Source organism: Mobula hypostoma, chromosome 2 (assembly GCF_963921235.1).
Source record: "Mobula hypostoma chromosome 2, sMobHyp1.1, whole genome shotgun sequence".
In the NCBI taxonomy this organism is placed as follows: domain Eukaryota; kingdom Metazoa; phylum Chordata; class Chondrichthyes; order Myliobatiformes; family Myliobatidae; genus Mobula; species Mobula hypostoma.
This window is the reverse complement of record NC_086098.1, coordinates 82,617,981-82,639,371: the sequence shown is the minus strand read 5'-3', so window position 1 is coordinate 82,639,371 and position 21,391 is coordinate 82,617,981. Positions and strand designations below refer to the sequence as shown.

General features: G+C 43.0%; 1 protein-coding gene across 3 annotated transcripts in view; it reads right to left on the bottom strand.

The window, feature by feature from the left end:
- Window positions 1-1,904: 1,904 nt before the first annotated feature.
- The window catches only part of LOC134341494 (pecanex-like protein 1), a 275,158-nt gene continuing 255,671 nt past the window's right edge, over window positions 1,905-21,391 (bottom strand). For 2 of the 3 annotated variants that reach the window (XM_063039362.1, XM_063039377.1), the window contains one exon: window positions 14,013-16,214. In XM_063039362.1, the coding sequence (XP_062895432.1) occupies window positions 16,017-16,214 (198 nt within the window). In that variant the 3' untranslated portion in view covers window positions 14,013-16,016. Of the gene's footprint in view, window positions 4,185-14,012; window positions 16,215-21,391 lie in introns of those variants that run through there. The other variant, XM_063039370.1, reaches the window with a different exon arrangement.

Below are 21,391 nucleotides of genomic sequence, written 5' to 3'. Positions count from 1 at the left end.
GGGTGTGAAGGGGAGAAGGGGCATTAGCGGAAGTTAGGGAAGTCGATGTTCATGCCATCAGGTTGGAGGCTACCCAGACAGAATATAAGGTGTTGTTCCTCCAACCTGAGTGTGGCTTCATCTTGACAGTAGAGGAGGCCGTGGATAGACATATCAGAATGGGAATGGGAGGTGGAATTAAAATGTGTGGCCACCGAAATGATAGGAGAAGACAGGAGGGGAGGAGTGGATCTATGAAATGGTAGGAGAAGAGAGGAGGGGAGGGGTGGATCTACAAAATGATAGGAGAGCCTGGTATCCCTTTTACCAATCAACTTTCCAGCTCTTAGATCCACCCCTCCCCCTCCTGTCTTCTCCTATCATTTTGGATCTCCCCCTCCCACTTTCAAATCTCTTACTATCTCTTCTTTCAGTTAGTCCTGACAAAGGGTCCCGGCCCGAAATGTCAACTGTACCTCTTCCTATAGATGCTGCCTGGCCTGCTGTGTTCACCAGCAACTCTTATGTGTGTGTTGCTTGAATTTCCAGCATCTGCAGATTTCCTCGTGTCTGCGAATGCAATTGCATATTGGTCTGATAGAGAAATACCATGAATATATTGAGGGATTATACCAAACGAAACTGTCAATTTATTAGGTTGTAAATTAATTTTTAAAACTTTAGAAATTGTAGAGAAAATAGATTTCCAAAAATGTTTCAGTACAGAACACGACCAAAACATGTGTGTCAATATAGCTGTCTCAGTTTTACATCTATCACACTATCAACATTAGGAAACATTTTAGACAGTCTCTCTTTTGTCAAATAGTAATGATGTATAATTTTAAATTGAATTAAAGAGTGACTGACACAGATCGAAGAAGAGTTAACCAACTTCAAAATCCGCAACCAATCCTCTGTTATCAAGGTCATGTTAAGCTCTCTCTCCCAATCTTGCTTAATCTTAAGTGAAGGGTAATTGTGCTGTTGTAACAATAAATTATAAATTTTCCCAATAAAACCTTTCACTAAAGGGTTCATTTTTAAAATAATATCTAACAGGTCAGAACCCTGTATATATGGAAAATTACTTAAATATTCTTGTAAGAAGTGTCTGACCTGAAGATATTGCAGGAAATGTGAATAGAAGAGCGAGTATTTAGCTACTAGTTTCTCAAAAGACATCAATCATTTGATTTGAGGTAATTAATATGGTTTCCTTCCAATTTTTGTTTAAATGGATTTGAGTTGGTGGATTGATATTTTTCTTTTATGGAAGCTTATATGACGTAGAGCTCCGGGGTTGTGCTCCCAATGGGGTTTTTTTTTCGGGGTTTTTTTTAGTTAGTAGGGGTTCTTTTTCTTTTCTTTCTTTTTTCTTCCAAAAAATATTCTTAACACTTTATTTTTTCTTATTATTATTGATATATTGCTTAGCTTTGTTAATCAGTTATTTGCTAATTTAATTCTTCATTGTACATATTGACATACTGACTTGATTACCTTAATGTATTTTTTGTTGATCTTTAATAATAATAAAAAAGATTTAAAATTTTTTTTAAAGGAAAAAAAAACCTTTTCCAAATACTCAGGTGCTGAAGTCCCAGCAACATCCTTGTAAATTTTCTCTGCTCTCCAAGCATTACATCCAAGCATTTGTATTTACTCCAAACATTTATGTTGCTAACAACAGGAATTCTGCAGATGCTGGAAATTCAAGCAACACACATCAAAGTTGCTGGTGAACGCAGCAGGCCAGGCAACATCTCTAGGAAGAGGTACAGTCGACATTTCAGGCTGAGACCCTTCGTCAGGATTGACGAAAGGTCTCGGCCTGAAACGTCGACTGTACCTCTTCCTAGAGATGCTGCCTGGCCTGCTGCGTTCACCAGCAACTTTGATTTATGTTGCTATATGCAGTGCTTTGAAATAATGTATTAATTCACCAGCAGAAAGTGACTTGTCTGTTTCACAGTGCATCACATGATACACAATATAAGCTGACATAGTTTTTTACAGTTCTACAATATAATTTTGCCAAATGAATAAGATTGGTATCAATGTTTATCAGCCAAAATCCTGAGGAAAGTTGAATTGCTCTACTATCATGCTTCTGTTCAGTCTCTTGGGACCTGCTTCTACTTTAAAAGCACCATATAAAGAAAGTTGTTTTTATAGGCATAGTAGTGGGCAAATAATGCTGTTAATGAATAAACAATGAGAAATGACCACACTGGAAGGGGGAGCATAACTGTGGAGATGGAAATTGGTTTCAGTAAGGAGTCAAGCAGTCAATGCATAATCATTTGCCACACCCTCCACTGATCTCTGAGAAGTAGTATAGTCAGCAGATACAGTATATTTATATCCTTCCCACAGCCAGAAAATATAGCATTAAGAGCGCTTAGTCTTTTATACTTCCATTACAATTAGCTATAACTGAAGCAGTCCATTTTACTACGTTATCTCCCCATATCTCCATAATTAAGTTGCACTTTGTATCTGCAGTGCATTCTTTTTACTTTTCAATCATATCCTGTCCTTTTTTTGTTGAATGTGCTTCCAGCACCCTTTCACACAAGCTATTCCAGACCTTTACTTTTTACTGTGTAAACGTCCGTGTCCTCGGCTAGCAATCTTTCACCATCTCTAAAGCCTTGACGTCCTTTCTAAGATCTGGTGCCCAGAAATGGACGCAGAGTCCTAGGGACAGTCTAAATGATAAAAGCTATATCCTAACTTGCTTGCTTTTGAAATCTGTCCAAAAGTTCCAGTGTGTATTTATGACAGTTTAATAACTAAGGGTAATTTTATTTCTTATTTCAGCATTCAATACATTAAAACATTCCAATCTTAATTGTCTTTATTTCACTTTGGCTTTTTAAAATTAGAGCTCTGGTAACATTGTGCTGCAACCCAGTTCTGGACATCTACAGGTCTTACATTTAGGATAAGCTTCCCACTTCTATGAATTCAATTGCATCTGTCAGCTATCTGCTATCCTATCCTTGTCCTCCAGCATTCCTTCTTATAGTTTCCACATGCTGCTAAAGGATCAACAGTAAATTTCCATGCCATCCTCCCAAGAACATGTTGAAATCATTATGCAAGTTGAAAATGTAATCCTTGGACCACAACACCACACACAAATGCAAAAAGAAAAATCGTTGTTCCTTTATACTTTCTGTTCTCAAGCTGTACTTTGATCCACATAGCCAATCTCCCTTGAGCACCATTAGTTGTAATAGCTACAAAAAAATATAAGGTGAAATTTATTTGAAAATCTGTGCACTGGTATCACTGGCAGGCAGGATGTTTTCCCTGGAACAAATGTACTAATTGAATCAGTTCTAAAAGTGGTCATTACATCGCCAGAGCGCCTACTGTGCTCTCATTAATCCAGCATATGTAAATTACATGGCCATATTTGGCAAGCTATCTAGATGCATTTGGTGAATTAGTAAATTTAGGAAATTCAATGTTTTTGTTCACAAGTAATTTTTTACACTGTAATTATGACAAAATTGAATTTTTCCATACCTGATCACTGACTTCATAAATATTAATTCCAAAAATTTCTCCAGAACTGAGTGACGATTGGTTATATGATGTTTTCTGTTATTTATATCTTTGTGTACAAGTACAAAAATTGCCACCCTTCACATCATATCTTCTGTAAGATGGATACAGTACAGCTCTTTAACATGTTTGCTATGGGGAAACATGTAATAAAAATACAGAAAGATGTAAGAGCAACACAGATGGAGGAATAAATATACATTCAAAATGAAACTATATTAACTTCATCACACAAAACAACTTATAGCATTCGATACTGACTAATTCCATTAAATTGTTCTGTTTGATGCAGTTTTCCTTTGTGTAGTTTGATGCAGTTTTCCATTTTGTAGTTTAATGCAGTTTTCCTTCCTGGATGTAGGAGAGTTATCTCCCCTAATTCCCTCGCTCTTAATATCTTACTCTACACTGATTTCACCACTATACAAAGAACCAAGCATCTCCTATTAACACTTAAGTGATCACTGGTGATTCTGGTCCAGGACTGGCTGAGAGATCTTTGTACTCTGTTCATCTTTCACCTTTGGGTCAGCACTTTGAGTGAGTAATGCATCGTCTGTGTGTGCCATGTCCTTTGGCTGGCTGGAGCTTATAACATCCAGAGAAGACCAGGCATCAGAGCTTCCCTTTAAGAAAGAGCAAGAGAGTTAATCACTTTCCACATGGTATAGAATCATAGAACTAGTCCAATAAATATACAGCTATGTATTATAGTATCTCTTTGAAAGGATTATCTAATTGGTACCTCCTGTTTTCCTCAGCTCTATAAATATTTCCCTTTTAAGTTACCAGTTAATTTGCTTCCTCTCTCCTGCTCACCCAGTATGAAGAGAAAAACTACCTTGTTCTTTTGCCAAGAGTCTTAAAATGAGATTAGCTTTATTTGTCACATGTACATTGAAACATACAGTACTGTGAAATACAGTACATCGTTTGCATCAAATCAAAACATTGTACTTGGTAGACACAAGTGTCTCCATGCTTCTGGCACCAACACAGCATGTACACAACTCACTAATCTTAATCCATACGTCTTTGGAATGTGGGAGGAAACCAGAGCACCTAGAGGAAACCCACAACATTATGGGAAGAATGTGCAAACTTCTTACAGGCAGCGGTGAGAAGTGAAGCCCAATTGGTGATTGCTAGCATTGTAAAGTGATGCCGTAACTGCTATACAATTTGTGCCTTAATTCTGTGTCCAATGGCTATGAACTCTCCCGTCGCAAGTGGTTCCTTCTTACTTACTTTATCATAATTACCTTTGAACCATTAATAAATTTCCCTGTAATCTTATCCAAGGAGAACTTGGGCCCACAGAGACTGCATCTTCCTCTCATCCCACCATCCCTGAACACCCCAAACCTCCCTTCTCAGACTGAGGGTATGTTTGTGGTCTTCTGCTGCTGTAGCCCATCCACTTCAAGGTTTGACGTGTTGTGCATTCAAAGATGCTCTGCTGCACACCACTGTCGTAACGCGTGGTTATTTGAGTTTCTGTCATCCTCCTGTCAGCTTGAACCAGTCTGGCTATTCTCCTCAGACCTCTCTCATTAACAAGGTATTTTTGCCCACAGAACTGCCACTCACTGGATTTTTTTTTGATTTTCGCATCATTCTCTGTAAGCACTAGAGACTTGTGCTGAAAATCCCAGGAGATCAGTAGTTTCTGAGATACTCAGGCCAGACTGACTGGCACCAACAGTCATTCCGCAGTCAAAGACACTTTGATTACATTTCTTCCCATTCTGATTTTTGATTTGAACCTCTTGACCATGTTTTTTATGCATTGAGTTACTGCCACCTGACTGGCTGATTAGATATTTGCATTATCAAGTAGGCGTACAAGTGTACAGTACCTAATAAAGTGGCCACTGAGTGTAAAATTATGAAGCAATTTCACAGACTAAATGAGGCCTGTTTCTTTAGCAGAGTGGTCAAAACCAAGGGTCATAGATTTAAAGTAACTGGCATGACTCAAGGGAAGGTGAGGACCAATTATTTCACCCGGAAAGTGGTAGTAGCAGTCTGGAACTTATAAAGCACACTGAAAGGATAGTAGAGGCAGAACACACCATTTCATATGGAGGTCATAGGTTAAAGGTGAAAGATGAAATATTTAAGGAAACCTGAGGATAGTGCAAGTGTGGGACGAGCTGCCAGCAGAAGCGGTAGATGTGAATTCAATTTCAGCATTTAAGGGAAGTTTAGATAACTACATGATGGGAGGCAATGACTGGACTGGGTCAATAAGAGTTTGGCACAGACTAGATGGGCTGAAGGGCATGTTTCTGTGTTGTAGTGCTCTTTGATTCTGATGAGTTTCGATTTGAGGGGCTAAAGATCTGTTGCTAAAGTTATGTTAGGCTGCTTGATCCTTTATTAGCAGGCACAGATACTATAAGCTAAATAGCAGCTTTCTGTGTTGTACGTGTAAGACTCGCTTTACTAGTGGTATGATCTTGGGGGTGGCGTGCCCCGGACAAACTTTAGCACTCTTGTTTGGGTGGATGCTGCGTGTAGTGTCCCCTGCGTAACATCCGTAACCCAAAATAACATTCAGTCCACAATGTGCGGTTAAATGATTAAGATTTTATATAGAAACATAGAAAAATAGAAAATAGGTGCAGGAGTAGGCCATTTGGCCCTTTGAGCCTGCACCGCCATTCAGTATGATCATGGCTGATCATCCAACTCAGAACCCTGTACCTGCCTTCCCTCCATACCCCCTGATCCCTTTAGCCACAAGGGCCATATCTAACTCCCTCTTAAGTATAGCCAATGAACTGGCCTCAACTGTTTCCTGTGGCAGAGAATTCCACAGATTCACCACTCTCTGTGTGAAGAAGTTTTTCCTCATCTCGGTCTTAAAAGGCTTCCCTTTATCCTCAAACTGTGACCCCTCGTTCTGGACTTCCCCAACATCGGGAATAATCTTCCTACATCTAGCCTGTCCAATCCCTTTATAGAATTTTATACATTTCGATAAGATCCCCCCTCAATCTTCTAAATTCCAGAGAGTATAAGCCTAGTCGATCCAGTTTTTCATCATATGGAAGTCCTGCCATCCCAGGAATCAATCTGGCGAACCTTCTTTGTACTCCCTCTATGGCAAGAATGTCTTTCCTCAGATTAGGGGACCAAAACTGCACACAATACTCCAGGTGTGGTCTCACCAAGGCCTTGTACAACTACAGTAGTACCTCCCTGCTCCTGTACTCGAATCCTCTTGCTATGAATACCAGCATACCATTTGACTTTTTCACCGCCTGCTGTCCCTGCATGCCCACTTTCAATGACTGGTGTACAATGACACCCAGGTCTCATTGCACCTCCCCTTTTCCTAATCGGCCACCATTCAGATAATAATCTGTTTTCCTGTTCTTGCCACCAAAGTGGATAACCTCACATTACGTTAGGGTTAATTCGTGTCATCCGCAAACTTGGAGATGCTGCATTTAATTCCCTCGTCTATGTCATTAATATATATTGTAGTCCCCTGAGGTCATCTCCCTCCTAAACAGATATTTAAGTATGGGGTTAGTAGAGAAACAAAAGAAAAGGAAAACAAATAAAAGGCGCCAATTATCTCATAAACATGTCCAGTGCACAAACGTTGGAGCTCATGGATTCCCTTTCGCTGATCCTCCTTCGCTTGTCGTCGACCCCTGGGCTCCCGTCCCGAGCCCAGGCCCAGCGGGTCTGGCAACTGTCTCCTCAAGCTAAGTCTTCTCCCTTCATCCTCTTGGCGCCTTCTCTCCCAAGCCCGCACAAACTAACAGCTTTCACACAGACAGAAAGAATAACATCCATCCCAATTGGTTAGCAAAGGAATAGAAGTCCCATTATCACTAATTATAACCCAAACATGCTGCTACAGAGAACATTACTTCATCAGTTAACATTACAGAGAAGCCATTTCATTATACACTACAGAGAAGCCATTTCATTTTTAGCCTTTGCAAGTAACATGAAAGAAGAAGCCCTTACACTCTCCCCCCACCAAATTTAGCCATGTCCTCATGGCTTCTACATAACTCGCCAACCCTTCCTGCAGACACAAAAACCCAATCCAGGTACAAATAGTGACATTGCTCCCCAAACAGTGGACCTTATGCCCTGTTCCCCAGGTGCTACATATGCCAACCTATCTGGGAGTTTCTTAATCCTGCGAGACCTCTGTACCTCTGCACCTAAACCCTTCAGGATCGGACACTACTGGGGATACCTCAGGTCTGCTTGCCAAATCATCTCCCAATCTCTCACTCCTGCCCCCACTGCAACTTGGAGCCTCCTGTCCTGTGTCCAGGCACCCCTCTCTCTCCTTCAGGGTCCTGCAGTAACCCAGGCTGTCCACAGCTAGCCCTCCCTACCTCACCTGACTCAGTGGGAGAAGGGCCAGGAGTCTCTTCATCCAACAAGGGGAAGTTAGCAAAAGACAGCATGTACCACACCTCCATCTCATCATCCGTCGAATTCGTATTCTTCCCCTTTTCCTTGATTTGTAGCTGTTGGTTGGTTCTCTCCACACCGGAGCACTTGGCCTGGACTGCTTCTGCAGCCTCTTCAGCCTCCTGTAATCGAGACGACAGCTTCTTCTTGGACTCCTCTAACTCTTGACACAGTCTCAGCAGTTCTGACTCACACTTCTTGGTCATCTCAATCTGGGACGCAGTTACTCCACCAGCTTCTTCCACCCCGACCTGAAAAGCAGCAGTTAAAGAGTGTTCAGCCTCCAGTTTAAGTGTTCACTGAACTTATCTCCAGCTTCTTCTTCCTAATGACTTCTTCCAGGTCAACTTTCATCTTTCCATTTCATTTAATCCGTCGATGGTCATCTTCAGGTTCCCTACAAGTGTCCGCTTCCCTCTTCCGAGATCTGTCTGCAACTACTTCACCTCTTCAGAAGTATAGTCAAACTCCCCTCTCTGGGCTCTTGGCTTTCTGTTGGCTTTAGTCAGACAGCTTCCTTTGTTTTCCCCAACTTGCAAGTCTTCCAGCTGGTTCTGGATCACTTTCTCCAGTCTCTGCTGGGAAATCTGTTTCTCTGTCTTCACTTCAAACTTGATCCCGTAGAGACAGTCACTCATGAGCTGCGACCTTCGCCAGACCTGGTACGTGTCCACATAAAGCTTTAACTCTTTAGTTCTCAGCCTCTCCTGCAACAACCTCGCTTCAAAGTCTTCCGAGGCAGATCCAAATACTAGGAGATCATCCAAATACACCAAAACTCCAAACAATTCCACATCCCCCACCATCTTCCTCATGCCCCGCTGGAAACTTGCAAGGGCTCTGGATATGCCCTGGGGCATCTTTTCTGGCTGGAAGAATCCCAGGGGATTTATAGCGGCCATCTTCTCCTTGTCGGCCTCACTCATCGGGATCTGGCAACATCCACTCCTCAGATCCCGTACATTAAACCACTTTGCACCACTCAGACAGACCAGCGCGTCTTTGACCCTCGGGACCACATACTGGTCAGGTACAGCGTGCCTGTTCAGGGTCCTATAATCCACACACACACTGCCTGCGTCCTCCACATCTACAGGGGCCAGTTGCCGCAACCTCTCTCTCACCGAGGTGTCTTCAGCGGTCAACTCCCCCCCCCCCGTGGTATGTCGGAGCATCCACTAAGAGGTTCTCACCCTCAGATACTTCCCCCGGGCTGTACCACCATTGGCACTTGTTTAAATTCAGTACTGGCCCAATGCTGTTACACACGTCCTCACAAGCAGCTCAAAACATTGAGTGCACAGACAATGCCCCCAAACAGCTCTCACCCGCCTCCTCCTGGCAGGCCTCCATGTGCCTCCTCACCAGTGGGGTGTTGGTCCCTTCCAGAATTGAAATGCTGCCCATCTCAACAGTGTCCGGACACATCAGCACGAACCATTCACGAACCTCAGACACCCCCACCTTGGCCTCCGAGAACTCCAATTTCACTGACCAATAATCGTCTTCTGGATAATCCCCAGCACTGATATTCCAAATTTCCAGTGCCTGGAATGGTGCCAAGGGTAAATGCTTCAAATACCGGTTGTAAAACAAACTGTACAACAACTTGACCTGCGCCCCAGTGTCGAGGATGGCCTTAGCATAGTTTCCCTCCATCCGTAACAACACACTGAAGCGTGGTCCCACTAAGCCCTCAGAAATAGGGTCTTTTTCTTCTTGGAGTTCCTTGGTACATTGCTGGGAACGTGTTCCCCCAGAGACCCCAAGCCGTTCCCCCACTGGGCCTCCATTAAGTTTCCCGACACCTCTCTGATCAGCTGAACAACTGAGGGAGGGGCTGATCTCCTTAACTGATCCCCGTGGTACCGCAAGCAATTTATCTGCCCCCCGCCAGCCAGAGAAGATACCCAGGAAACTTTCCCCCAATCTCCTGACGCAGGTATGGAAACCGCCAAGGTGCTGCATTTTACTTCCAGTTGAACCAAACGCATTTTCCCCCGCTTTCAGATAACTGGCAGCTGTCACTACAGGGTAATTGACCCTGACAGTTCTAACACTGTCACCAGCCCACCTAATCAAACTTTCAACCAATCCCTGCCGCTTTCCCTCAACCGAGCACTGCCACTCATCTAACAACTGAGAGATCTGTTCCGCCCACATCTCGTACGCCTCCACCCCTTCAGGGGTGGGCATTATTCCAAAGGAAAATTCGAGCCTGCCATAGTGGAAACATCTATTCGCCAGAGAAATGAAGGCAGACACTGCCTCAGAATTCTCACTCTCCACTGGGGGACGAGGACTGATTAGACATTCCAACTCCGATCACTCTTCCCCCTCGCTCCTGGCAGTAGGGACAGCCCCTGGCCCCACCTCACCCGGGGCACCAATAGACACTGGCAATCCCACCTCCATGATGTCAGCACTAGCCTGCGTTAAAGCAAGGTCTGAGCCCGCCATTTTATCAACTTCTTGCGCTACGATTTCAAACTTGCTATCAGTTTTAACCACACTCAAAAATCAAATGAACAATTCATCCAAGGTACGAACATCCACCCCACTTAGCCCGTTACTAACCCCAATCCCACAGAGACACACCAGTGCTGATTTAAACAGGGCGAACACGCAGCACCCTACAAAAATCTATATCATGGATGAGCAACCCCACATTGTAAGACGCAAACATGAGGAAATCTGCAGATGCTGAAATTTCAAACAACACACATAAACATTGCTGGTGAACGCAGCAGGCCAGGCAGCATCTCTAGGAAGAGGTACAGTCGAAGTTTCGGGCCGAGACCCTTCGTCAGGACTAACTGAAAGAAGAGATAGTAAGAGATTTGAAAGTGGGAGGGGGAGGAGGAGATCTGAAATGATAGGAGAAGACAGGAGGGCGATGGATGGAGCCAAGAGCTGGAAAGTTGATTGGGGAAAGTTGATTTGCCAATCAACTTTCTCCTCCTCTCCCTCCCAAATCATAGTCATAGTCATACTTTATTGATCCCGGGGGAAATAGGTTTTTGTTACAGTTGCACCATAAATAATCAATAGTAGTAAAACCATAAATAGTTAAATAGTAATATGTAAATTATGAAATAAGTCCAGGACCAGTCTATCGGCACAGGGTGTCTGACCCTCCAAGGGAGGAGTTGTAAAGTTTGATGGCCACAGGCAGGAATGACTTCCTATGACGCTCTGTGTTGCATCTCGGTGGAATGAGTCTCTGGCTGAATGTACTCCTGTGCCCACCCAGTACATTATGTAGTGGATGGGAGACATTGTCCAAGATGGCATGCAACTTAGACAGCATCCTCTTTTCAGACACCACCGTGAGAGAGTCCAGTTCCATCCCCACAACATCACTGGCCTTACGAATGAGTTTGTTGATTCTGTTGGTGTCTGCTACCCTCAGCCTGCTGCCCCAGCACACAACAGCAAACATGATAGCACTGGCCACCACAGACTCGTAGAACATCCTCAGCATCGTCCGGCAGATGTTAAAGGACCTCAGTCTCCTCAGGAAATAGAGATGGCTCTGACCCTTCTTGTAGACAGCCTCAGTGTTCTTTGACAAGTCCAGTTTATTGTCAATTCGTATCCCCAGGTATTTGTAATCCTCCACCATGTCCACACTGACCCCCTGGATGGAAACAGGGGTCACCGGTACCTTAGCTCTCCTCAGGTCTACCACCAGCTCCTTAGTCTTTTTCACATTAAGCTGCAGATAATTCTGCTCACACCATGTGACAAAGTTTCCTACTGTAGCCCTGTACTCAGCCTCATCTCCCTTGCTGATGTATCCAACTATGGCAGAGTCATCCGAAAACTTCTGAAGATGACAAGACTCTGTGCAGAAGTTGAAGTCCAAGGTGTAAATGGTGAAAAGAAAGGGAGACAAGACAGTCCCCTGTGGAGCCCCAGTGCTGCTGATCACTCTGTCGGACACACAGTGTTGCAAGCACACGTACTGTGGTCTGCCAGTCAGGTAATCAAGAATCCATGACACCAGGGAAGCATCCACCTGCATCTCTTACTATCTCTTCTTTCAGTTAGTCCTGACGAAGGGTTTTGGCCCGAAACGTCGACTGTATCTCTTCCTATAGATGCTGCCTGGCCTGCTGTGTTCACCAGCATTTTTTATGTGTGTTGCCCACATTGTAAGACTCGCTTTGCCTAGCAGCATGATCTCGGAGGTGGCGCCCCCTACCCGGCCAAACTTTAGCACTCTTGTTTGGGTGGATGCTGCGCGTTGTGTCCCCTGTGTAACATCAGTACCCCGAAATAACATTCAGTCCACAATGTGCGGTTAAACGATTAAGATTTTATATTTAAGTATGGGGTTAGTAGAGAAACAAAAGAAAAGGAAAACAAACAAAAGGTGCCAATTATTTCATAAACATGTCCAGTGTACAAACGTTGGAGCTCATGGAATCCCTTTCACTGATCCTCCTTTGCTCGTCGTCGACCCCTGGGCTCCCGCCCCGAGCCCAGGGCCAGCGGGTCTGGCAAAAATCTCCTCAAGTCACGTCTTCTCTCTTCATCCTCTTCACGCCTTCTCCCCCAAGCCCGCGCAAACTAATAGCTTTCACACAGACAGAAAGAATAACATCTATCCCAATTGGTTAGCAAAGGAATACAAGTCCCATTATCAATAATTATAACCCAAACATGCTGCAACAGAGAACATTATCTAATCAGTTAACATTACAGAGAAGCCACTTCATTATTAGCCTTAGCAAGTAACATGAAAGAAGAAACCCTTACATATGCTTCCTGCAATTTTAAACTCTACAGCACTAACATGTTAATTTAAAAATTGTTCCATTATACTCTTTCAGAGAGACCGAAGTGCCACAGGAAGATTAGTTACTATTCCTTTAAGAATTATCATTTTTAACTTTGGACTATCACTGATTTTAAAAAAAACCTGGTAACCGGGATTGTCTTTTGATTTCTGTAAAATCAGAGCTTTATATTAACATAGCATAGAATAAGTAACTTTTACTATAAAATTAAAAAAGCAATGAAAAGATAAATAAATTTGATTCCCTGGGGAGAAGACATGAGAATTGTGTTGAGAGGAATATTAAATCAGTCATGATTATATGGCGGAGCAGATTAGATGGGCCAAATTGCCTGCTCTTGCTGGTTTTATGGATATGACTGAGCACTTTACCTCTTCCACCTATCACCTCTGAGCATCTCACTTCATCGCCAATCCTCCACCTACCTTCCCCTTACCTGGTCTCACCTGTCACCTTGCAGATTTTACTCCTTCCCCTCCCCCCACCTTATTCTGGCTTCTGCCCCTTTCCTTTCCAGTGCTGATGAAGGTTCCCGGTCCAAAACGTCGACTGTTTATTCCCTTCCATAGGTGCTGCCTGATCTGCTGAGTTCTTCCAGCATTTTGTGTGTGTTGCTCAGAATACTTAATATCAGTGCTTGGGATCTATTTGCTGCTGTGGATACACATCCTCACCCACTGTCATTTCCCCTGATTAGCACCTGCAGTACTCACCAAACCCGATATCTGTGGAAAATTATAAATATCTGATTTAAATATATATAATTGGAATTTATAATTAGAATTATAAATATATTCCAGGCAGCAAGGCAGTGCACTCAATGGAGATGACAAGAGCATTGTGTCTCTTCTGCTACCTGGTTACTGCAAGGGCACCTCAAGCCACATGGTGTTAGCTGGGTGTTCAAGAACACTTTCACCCAGAAACCCTCTGCCCATCTCCAATGGGTAAGAACAAACTAAAGTCATCATTAGTCCACACTAGAAGTCTTTCCCAACTCATTACTGATGCCACATCTCTCCAACTTGCACTGACCAAAATCCCACGTGAGTCCCTGCTTCTCCCTCTCTCTCACACAGCCCTCAACATATAATTGTGTCATATCCACCTACCTCTCAATGGGCTCGTAATTGTGTTTTCTCCACCCTCCCCCAGACTCCCTATCTCCATCCCTTCCTCCTCATCCACTGAGACTCCACTTTCTTCTTCTCACTTTCCATTTCCCTCTTAGCTTTTATATTTTGCATAGTTTGTTTAGAGATACAACACAGTACCAGGTCCTTCTGGCCCATCGATCCCTTGCCACCGAATTACATCCATATGACCAATAACCCTACTAAACTGAGCATCTTTGGAATGTGGGAGGAAGCTGGAGCACCCAGAGGAAACCCACATGGTCATGAGGAAAACGTACAAATTCCTTACAGACATCAGTGAGAATTGAACCTGGGATGCTAGTGCTGAAAGACCCTAATGCTAACCGCTACACTACCAAGCCACCCTAATTCCTGCCTCCTCTCCTTCTTCCTTCCCCCCAACCACAACACCATCTGCTCCATGCTATCTGCTGTACCCTTGCCCACTCGACAATGAAATCCCATCTCATCTCCATTCCTACATCTAACCTAGAAGACGTGCCCCTTCCTCCTGGACACAAGAGATTCTGCAGATGCTGGAAAGCTTGAGCAATACTCACACAATTCTGGAGAAGCTGTGTAGGTCAGGCAGCATCCACGGAGGAGAGTAAACAGTCGATGTTTTGGGCCTATATCCTTCTTATTCCCCTGCACAGATGCTACCTGACTACTCCTCCAGCATCCTGTGTGCGTCCCTCTTCCTCCTGAACCCCATTTGTGCAACAGCACATCCCTCTCAGTTTCATTCCCTCTTTCTCTTCTCTCCATCTCTCCTGCTTTCCCTTTCTGCCTCATTCTCCTCCTCCCTCTGCAACACCTGCCCTCCAACCCAGGTTTCTCATGGATTCCCTCACCAGAAGACACAGGAGCAGAATTAGGCCACTCAACCCATCGGGTTTTCTCTGCTATTCCATCACAGTTAATTCATTATCCCTCTTAACCCCATTCTCCTTCCTTCTTCCCATAACCTTTGATGCCCTTACTAATCAAGAACCTATCAACTTCTGTTTTAAGTATAACCAATGATTTGGCCTCCACAGCCACCTGTGGCAATGAATTCCACAAGTTTACCAGCCTCTGGTGAAAGAAAATCCTCCTAATCTCTGTTCTAAAGGAATGTGTTGCATTTTTTAAAAAAAATGGCAGGCTGCCACATGCAGTGCCTTACTTGGATGTGTGTGATGTCTTGGAGCTTGACTTCCCTACATGATCCATGAATGGCCTTGGAGGTTTAGTCTAGCAAGAGAGTACTACGTCACATATCCTGACCAGCAGAGCAGTCCTCTTCTAGGGAGCCATCCTGTGCAACTGAGCGCTGAGGTTTGGGAGGGATACAGCTGGAAATGTGAGGGAAGGAGACACCATCTAGCCAGCCAGATTAGCCGAACCAACCTCAGTGATCAATAGGATGACTGATGTTGCAGACATATCACCAAGACAGTGTCTTACTCACTTGCTGCCCCTTTTCTCTTCTCTACCACTCCCACTTTCCACAAATCCCTGACTGTTTTCCCAATGGCCTGAATATGTTTCCCCCTCCCACACTAACAAATATCCCAAATTGACTTCCTGTCTCCTCCTTCTTCCCACAATTCCATTCCTTCTTAGATGTCTTTGTCACCCTGACCACCTCACTTCCCATTTGTTTACTCAGCAGCATTGAGCCGATTTTTATTTTATGCTAATTTTTACCGTCGCTCTCATGTTTAATTATCACAATGTGCTGAAGAGGATTACAGCATTAAGTTCAGATAAGGGAAGTTCACGAAATAGACAAACTGTGACACAGGCTTCATGACCACCTGCTGATACATAACATAAAATGCAAGGTTCAGTCCCAGAATTGCCTTTAATTTGTTCAGAGCATTTCAGCTAATGCTTGTCACAGGATACCTCCTAAGTACATGGCAGGAACATCTAGCATGTTAAAGAACATTAAGTCGTCCCTCATCTGCAAATCCTACATGTTTAACAACTAATATCACCATTTAGAAAACCAGAATAGCAGATGAAGACTACAACTACAATTAGGGTTGCAACTGGGGTGGCATGGTAGCACAATGCTTTACTGCATCAGTGATCTGCGATAGGGGTTCAATGCCCACTGCAGTCTGTAAGGAGCATGTATGTTTTCCTCATGACTGTGCCAGTTTCTTCCGGGTTCTCCAATTTCCTCCCACATTCCAAAGACAAATGGTAAGTTGTGGACATGCTCTGTTAGTGCCGGAAACATGGTGACACATCTCCAGCACATATCCAGATCCTGTTGGTTATTGACACAAACATTAATTTATATATATTTATTTAGATATAAATTAAATAGTGCAAAAAAGAACAAAGATATAGCGAGATAGTGTTCATAGGTTCATTGTCCATTCAAAAATCTGATACAACATTGAATGACAGTGGATTTAATTTGGCTTTTTTGACACTGATCAACAGAAAGAGACTCCTTTGTGTAAAAGTGAAAACAGATATCTACAAAGTGATCTAAATTAATTACAAATATCAAACACAAAATAATTGATTGCACAAGTATTCATCCCCCCACCTTTAATATGACACACCAAATCATCACTGGTGCAGCCAATTGGTTTTTAGAAGTCATATTCGTCAAATGGAGATCTGTTTTGGAAGCCTGTGTGTAGTCAAGTTGTTTCAATTGATTGTAGCAAAAATACACCTGTATCTGGAAGGTCCAACTGCTGATGAGTCAATATCCTGGCAAAAACTACACGATGAAGACAAAAGAACACTCCAAGCAACTCTGTGAAAAGGTTATTGAAAAGCACAAGTCAGGAGAAGGATACAAGAAAATTTTCAAGTCCCTGAATATCTCCTGGAGTACAGTTAAGTCAATCATCACGAAATGGAAAGAATATTGGACAGCTGTAAATCTGCCTAGAGCAGGCCATCCTCAAAAATTGAGTCACTGTGCAAGAAGGTGACGAGTGAGGGAGGCCATCAAAAGACCTATGACAACTCTGGAGGAGTTACAAGCTTCAGTGGGAGAGATGGGAGAGTGGCAAAGATAAAGTCACTGTTGAAAAAAATTCACATGAATTCTCAGCTAGAGTTTACCAGAAGGCATGTGGGAGATTTTGAAGTCAGCTGGAAGAAGGTCCTATGGTCTGATGAAAACAGAATTGAGCTTTCTGGTCATCAGACTAAACTGTGTGCTTGGCATAAGCCAAACACTGAACATCAACAAAAACACAGCATCCCTACTGTGAAGCATGGTGCTGGCTACATTGTGCTGTGGGGATGCTTCACTGTAGCAGGCCCGGGAAGGTTTATGAAGGTAGAGGGTAAAATGAATACAGCAAAATCCTGAAGGACAACCTGATACAGTCTGCAAGAGAACTGCAACCTGGGAGAAGATTTGTTTTCCAGCAAGGCAATTATCTCAAGCATAAAGCCAAAGTTACATACGAATGGCTTAAAAACAATGAAGTTAATGTCCTGGAGTGGCCAAGTCATGGTCCAGACCTCAATCCAAATGAGAATTTGTGGCTGGACTTGAAAAGGGCTGTTCCCTCACGATCCCCATGCAATCTGACAGAGCTTTAGCAGTTTTGTAAAGAAGAATGAGGAAAAATTGTAGTGTCCAGATGTGCAAAGCTGATGGAGACCTATCTACACAGACTCAAGGCTGTAATTACTGCCAAAGGTGCATCTATTAAATACTGACTTGAAGGGGGTGAATACTTATGCAATCAATTATTTTGTATTTTATATTTGTAGTTAATTTAGATCACTTTGTAGAGGTCTGTTTTCACTTTGACACAAAAAGGTCTTTTTCTTTTGATCGTCTCAAAAAAATGCCAAATTAAATCCACTGTGATTCAAATGTTGTAAAACAATAAAACGTGAAAACTTTCAAGGGGAGCAAATACTTTTTATAGGCACTGTATATGTATATTAAATAGTTAAGTTAAATTAAGTAGTATGAAAATCGAAATAAATTTAAAAAGTAGTGAGGTAGTGTTCAAGGGTTCAATGTCCATTTAGAAATTGGATGGCAGAGGATAAGAAGCTGTTCCTGAATCACTGAGTGTGTGCCTTCAGGTTTCAGTACCTCCTTCCTGACAGTAGCAATAAGAAGAGGGCTTGTCAGGTGGCATCGATGGCGGGTATCCTGATGAAGGGACTTGGTTGAAAACGTCGATTGCATATTTCTCTCCATAGATGTTGCCTGATCTGCTGAGTTTCTCCAAAATTTTCTGTGTGCTGCTCTAGTGTACTGTTCCAATTGCTTGGGGTAACTTTAATTTAAAAATTGGAAAGAAAAACAGTATCTTATATAGTGACAGGAGTGAGACAGATCAGCTGGTTGAGAGGTGTTGGAACAACAATCTTGAACCCAAGGGCAGCAAGAAACTGAATGCACACATCAGTTGGGAAAACACACTCCAGGCCTCATTGATATGTCAGCGATGAAAAGGGTGAACAGCTTCAAGTTCCTGGTAGTCCTATTTCATGGGTACTATACTGGGTCCAACACATTGATGTAATCACAAAGAAACCACACCAGCAGCTATACATTGAGAAGTTTGAGCATGCCACTAAAGATTTGCAAATTTTTACTGATGTACAGTGCAGAGCATTCTGACTGGTTGCATTATCATGTGGCCTGGAGATTCCAGTGCACAGGATCTCAAGAAGATGCAGGAGATTGGAGACACATCCAGCTCCATCATGACCACAACCCCCCTTGTGACCTTGGGTGCTGTGTGGAGCCTGTATGCTCTCCTTGTAATGGTGTGGGATTTCTCCAGGTGCTCCAGCTTCCTTCCACATCCCAAAAGCGTATGAGTTGGTAAGCTGACTGGCCATTTAAATTGCCCCTGGTTTGTAAATGGGTGGTAAAACTGGGCTGGTTGGGGGAAGAGAGGCTTAATGAAATTTGGGGAGAATATGGGATTTACGTCAGAATAGTATAAATGGGTGGTTGATGGTTGGCATGGATTTGTTAGGCTGAAGGGTCTGTTTTCATGCTGTATGAGTCATTACGAGTCCCTATTAATAAGACAAGATGCAAGAGCAGAATTAAGCCATTTGGCCCATTGAGTCTGCTCCACCATTCCATCATGACTAATCTACGTATTACCCCTTTCAACTACTTTCTCCTGCCTTTGCCATAACTTTTGAAGCCCTGACTAATCAAGAACTTAACAACATCCACTTTAAACATACATAATCTCTTGGCCTTCATAGCTGCATGCGGCAATGAATTCCACAAATTCACTACATTCTGGCTGAACAAATTAGTTCTCATCTCTGTTCTAAACAGGCATCCCTCTATCTGAGGCTATGCCCTCTGGTCCTAGGGCCAACTACTATTCGATCCATTCTACCCAGACCTTTCAATATTCGATAGATTTCAAAAGATCCCACCTCATTCTTCTGAACTCCAGTGAATACAGGCCCAGAGCCATTGAATGCTCCTCATATATTAACCCTTTCATTCTTGGAATCATTCTCGTGAACCTTCCCTGGATCCCCTCTAGTGCTAGCACATCTTTTCTAAGATAAGGGGCCCAAAACTGCTCACAATACTCCAAGTGCAGTCTGACCAATGCTTTATAAAACCTTATACATTAAATTAGTGAGCAAAACTAACAAATTAATTCCAACGTGGACAAGTGTGAGGTCATTTCTTTTAGACCTAAAAGAAAGATGGAGAAGGGCTCTCTAAACAGTGAAACACAGGAAAGAGGAATGGTTGAATGAGGTCTCTATGTTTAAACATCATTAAAATGTTATTGGTACAACCCGACCCAGCTCAACCCTCCAAAACAAAATGGGAATGCAACTGGATGGAGAGGTGTATCAGATCAATTGCGAGAACATGGCTAATACACATGCAGCCAGTAGACCACGCAGTGAACTGGCTGGGCCTCTTACATATGGAGGCAATCATTTTTGGGTGCAGGTATTTGAGTGCGTATGTTTTCTTCTTGGCAGGCCTGGTTCCTCGCTGCTGCACTGCCCAATATGTACCATTACCAACACAACACGGTAAAAACATTTAGTCTTACTATTCCATTGTGGTCCTTGCTTCAGGCAATATGTAACAGCTGAAAGTTTTCCCCCCAGCATTTTCTACTTTAGTTCTGGGTTCTTGATCACAAACAGGATATGGAGGAGCAATGGAGGAAAGTATGAGTTTAGGAAGGACATAAAAGTGGCAAAAATTGAGAACTTTTCCACAGACACTAATTTTAAATCTGACAGATCTAGAGGAATAAGGACAAAGGAAGGTGCATTAGGCCACTGTACAGCAGGCAGGTTTGAGAGGTTAGGCCCTCACTCAGGCCTCGTGTTTCATTTATGTTCTGCATATCATTGCCCCAATCATCAATGGATCTGAATTTCTCCTGCCCTACAGTTATCAAACATAGAGATAAATGTGGGCAAGCAACCATAAACAACATCTAACCCCGCTGAAGTGGCCAGGTGTTCAGAGTAATGAAGCATGTACACAGCAGGAAAGCCCCTCAGGCTTGGCTGATATTCACAAACTGCTCTGGTCTGTGTTTAGTTCAATGCACATCTGGTGGAATGCAGGATAAAACTTATGTTTCACTTCCATCAAAGCATTCCCCAAAATCCTCCCCCAACTGCCCTAGTATGACTTTGTTAATAGTGATAACATAGTTTGAATCCTAGGTGAAAAGCATTAGAGACATAGAACACAGCAGCACAGAAACTGACTCTTTGGCCCATCCATTCCTTGCTGAACTATAAATAAGACCATAAGATACAGGACCAGAATTAGGCTATCAAGTCTGCTTCACCATTGCATTGTGGCTGATTTATTATTCCTCTCAAACCCATTCTCTTGCCTTCTCCCCGTAACCTTTGATGCCCTTTCTAATCAAGAACCTATCAACCTCCGCTTTAGATATACTGAATGACTTGGCCTCCACAGCCATCTGTGGCAATGACTTCCACAGATTCACTACCCTCTAGCTAAAGAAATTCCTTCTCATCTCTGTTCTAAATGGACGTCCCTCTATTCTGAGATTGTGGCTTCTGGTCATAGATTCTTCCAGTCTAGGACATACCCTCTCCACATCCACTCTATCTAGGCCTTTCAATATTCGATAGGTTTCAATCTGCTTAGTCCCATCAACCTGCACCTGGACCAATAGCCTTCCATACCCTTCCCAACCATCTATCTATCTAAATTTCTCTTAAGCGTTGAAAGTAAACCTGCATGCACCAACTGGGCTGAGAGTTTACACTAGATGATCAGAAATGTGCCCAGTAGTTCACTGGTTGCTAAATAGTCATTTAGCAATGATCATATCACCAGTCTAATGCAGACCATTTTACCTTCTTTTTCCTCATTGTCAGGTACCAAGGGCTTTTCTAAGCATTTCCTTTTACGGAGTTCTGTTTATTAACTTAGCATTTTTGTTACATATTATATCA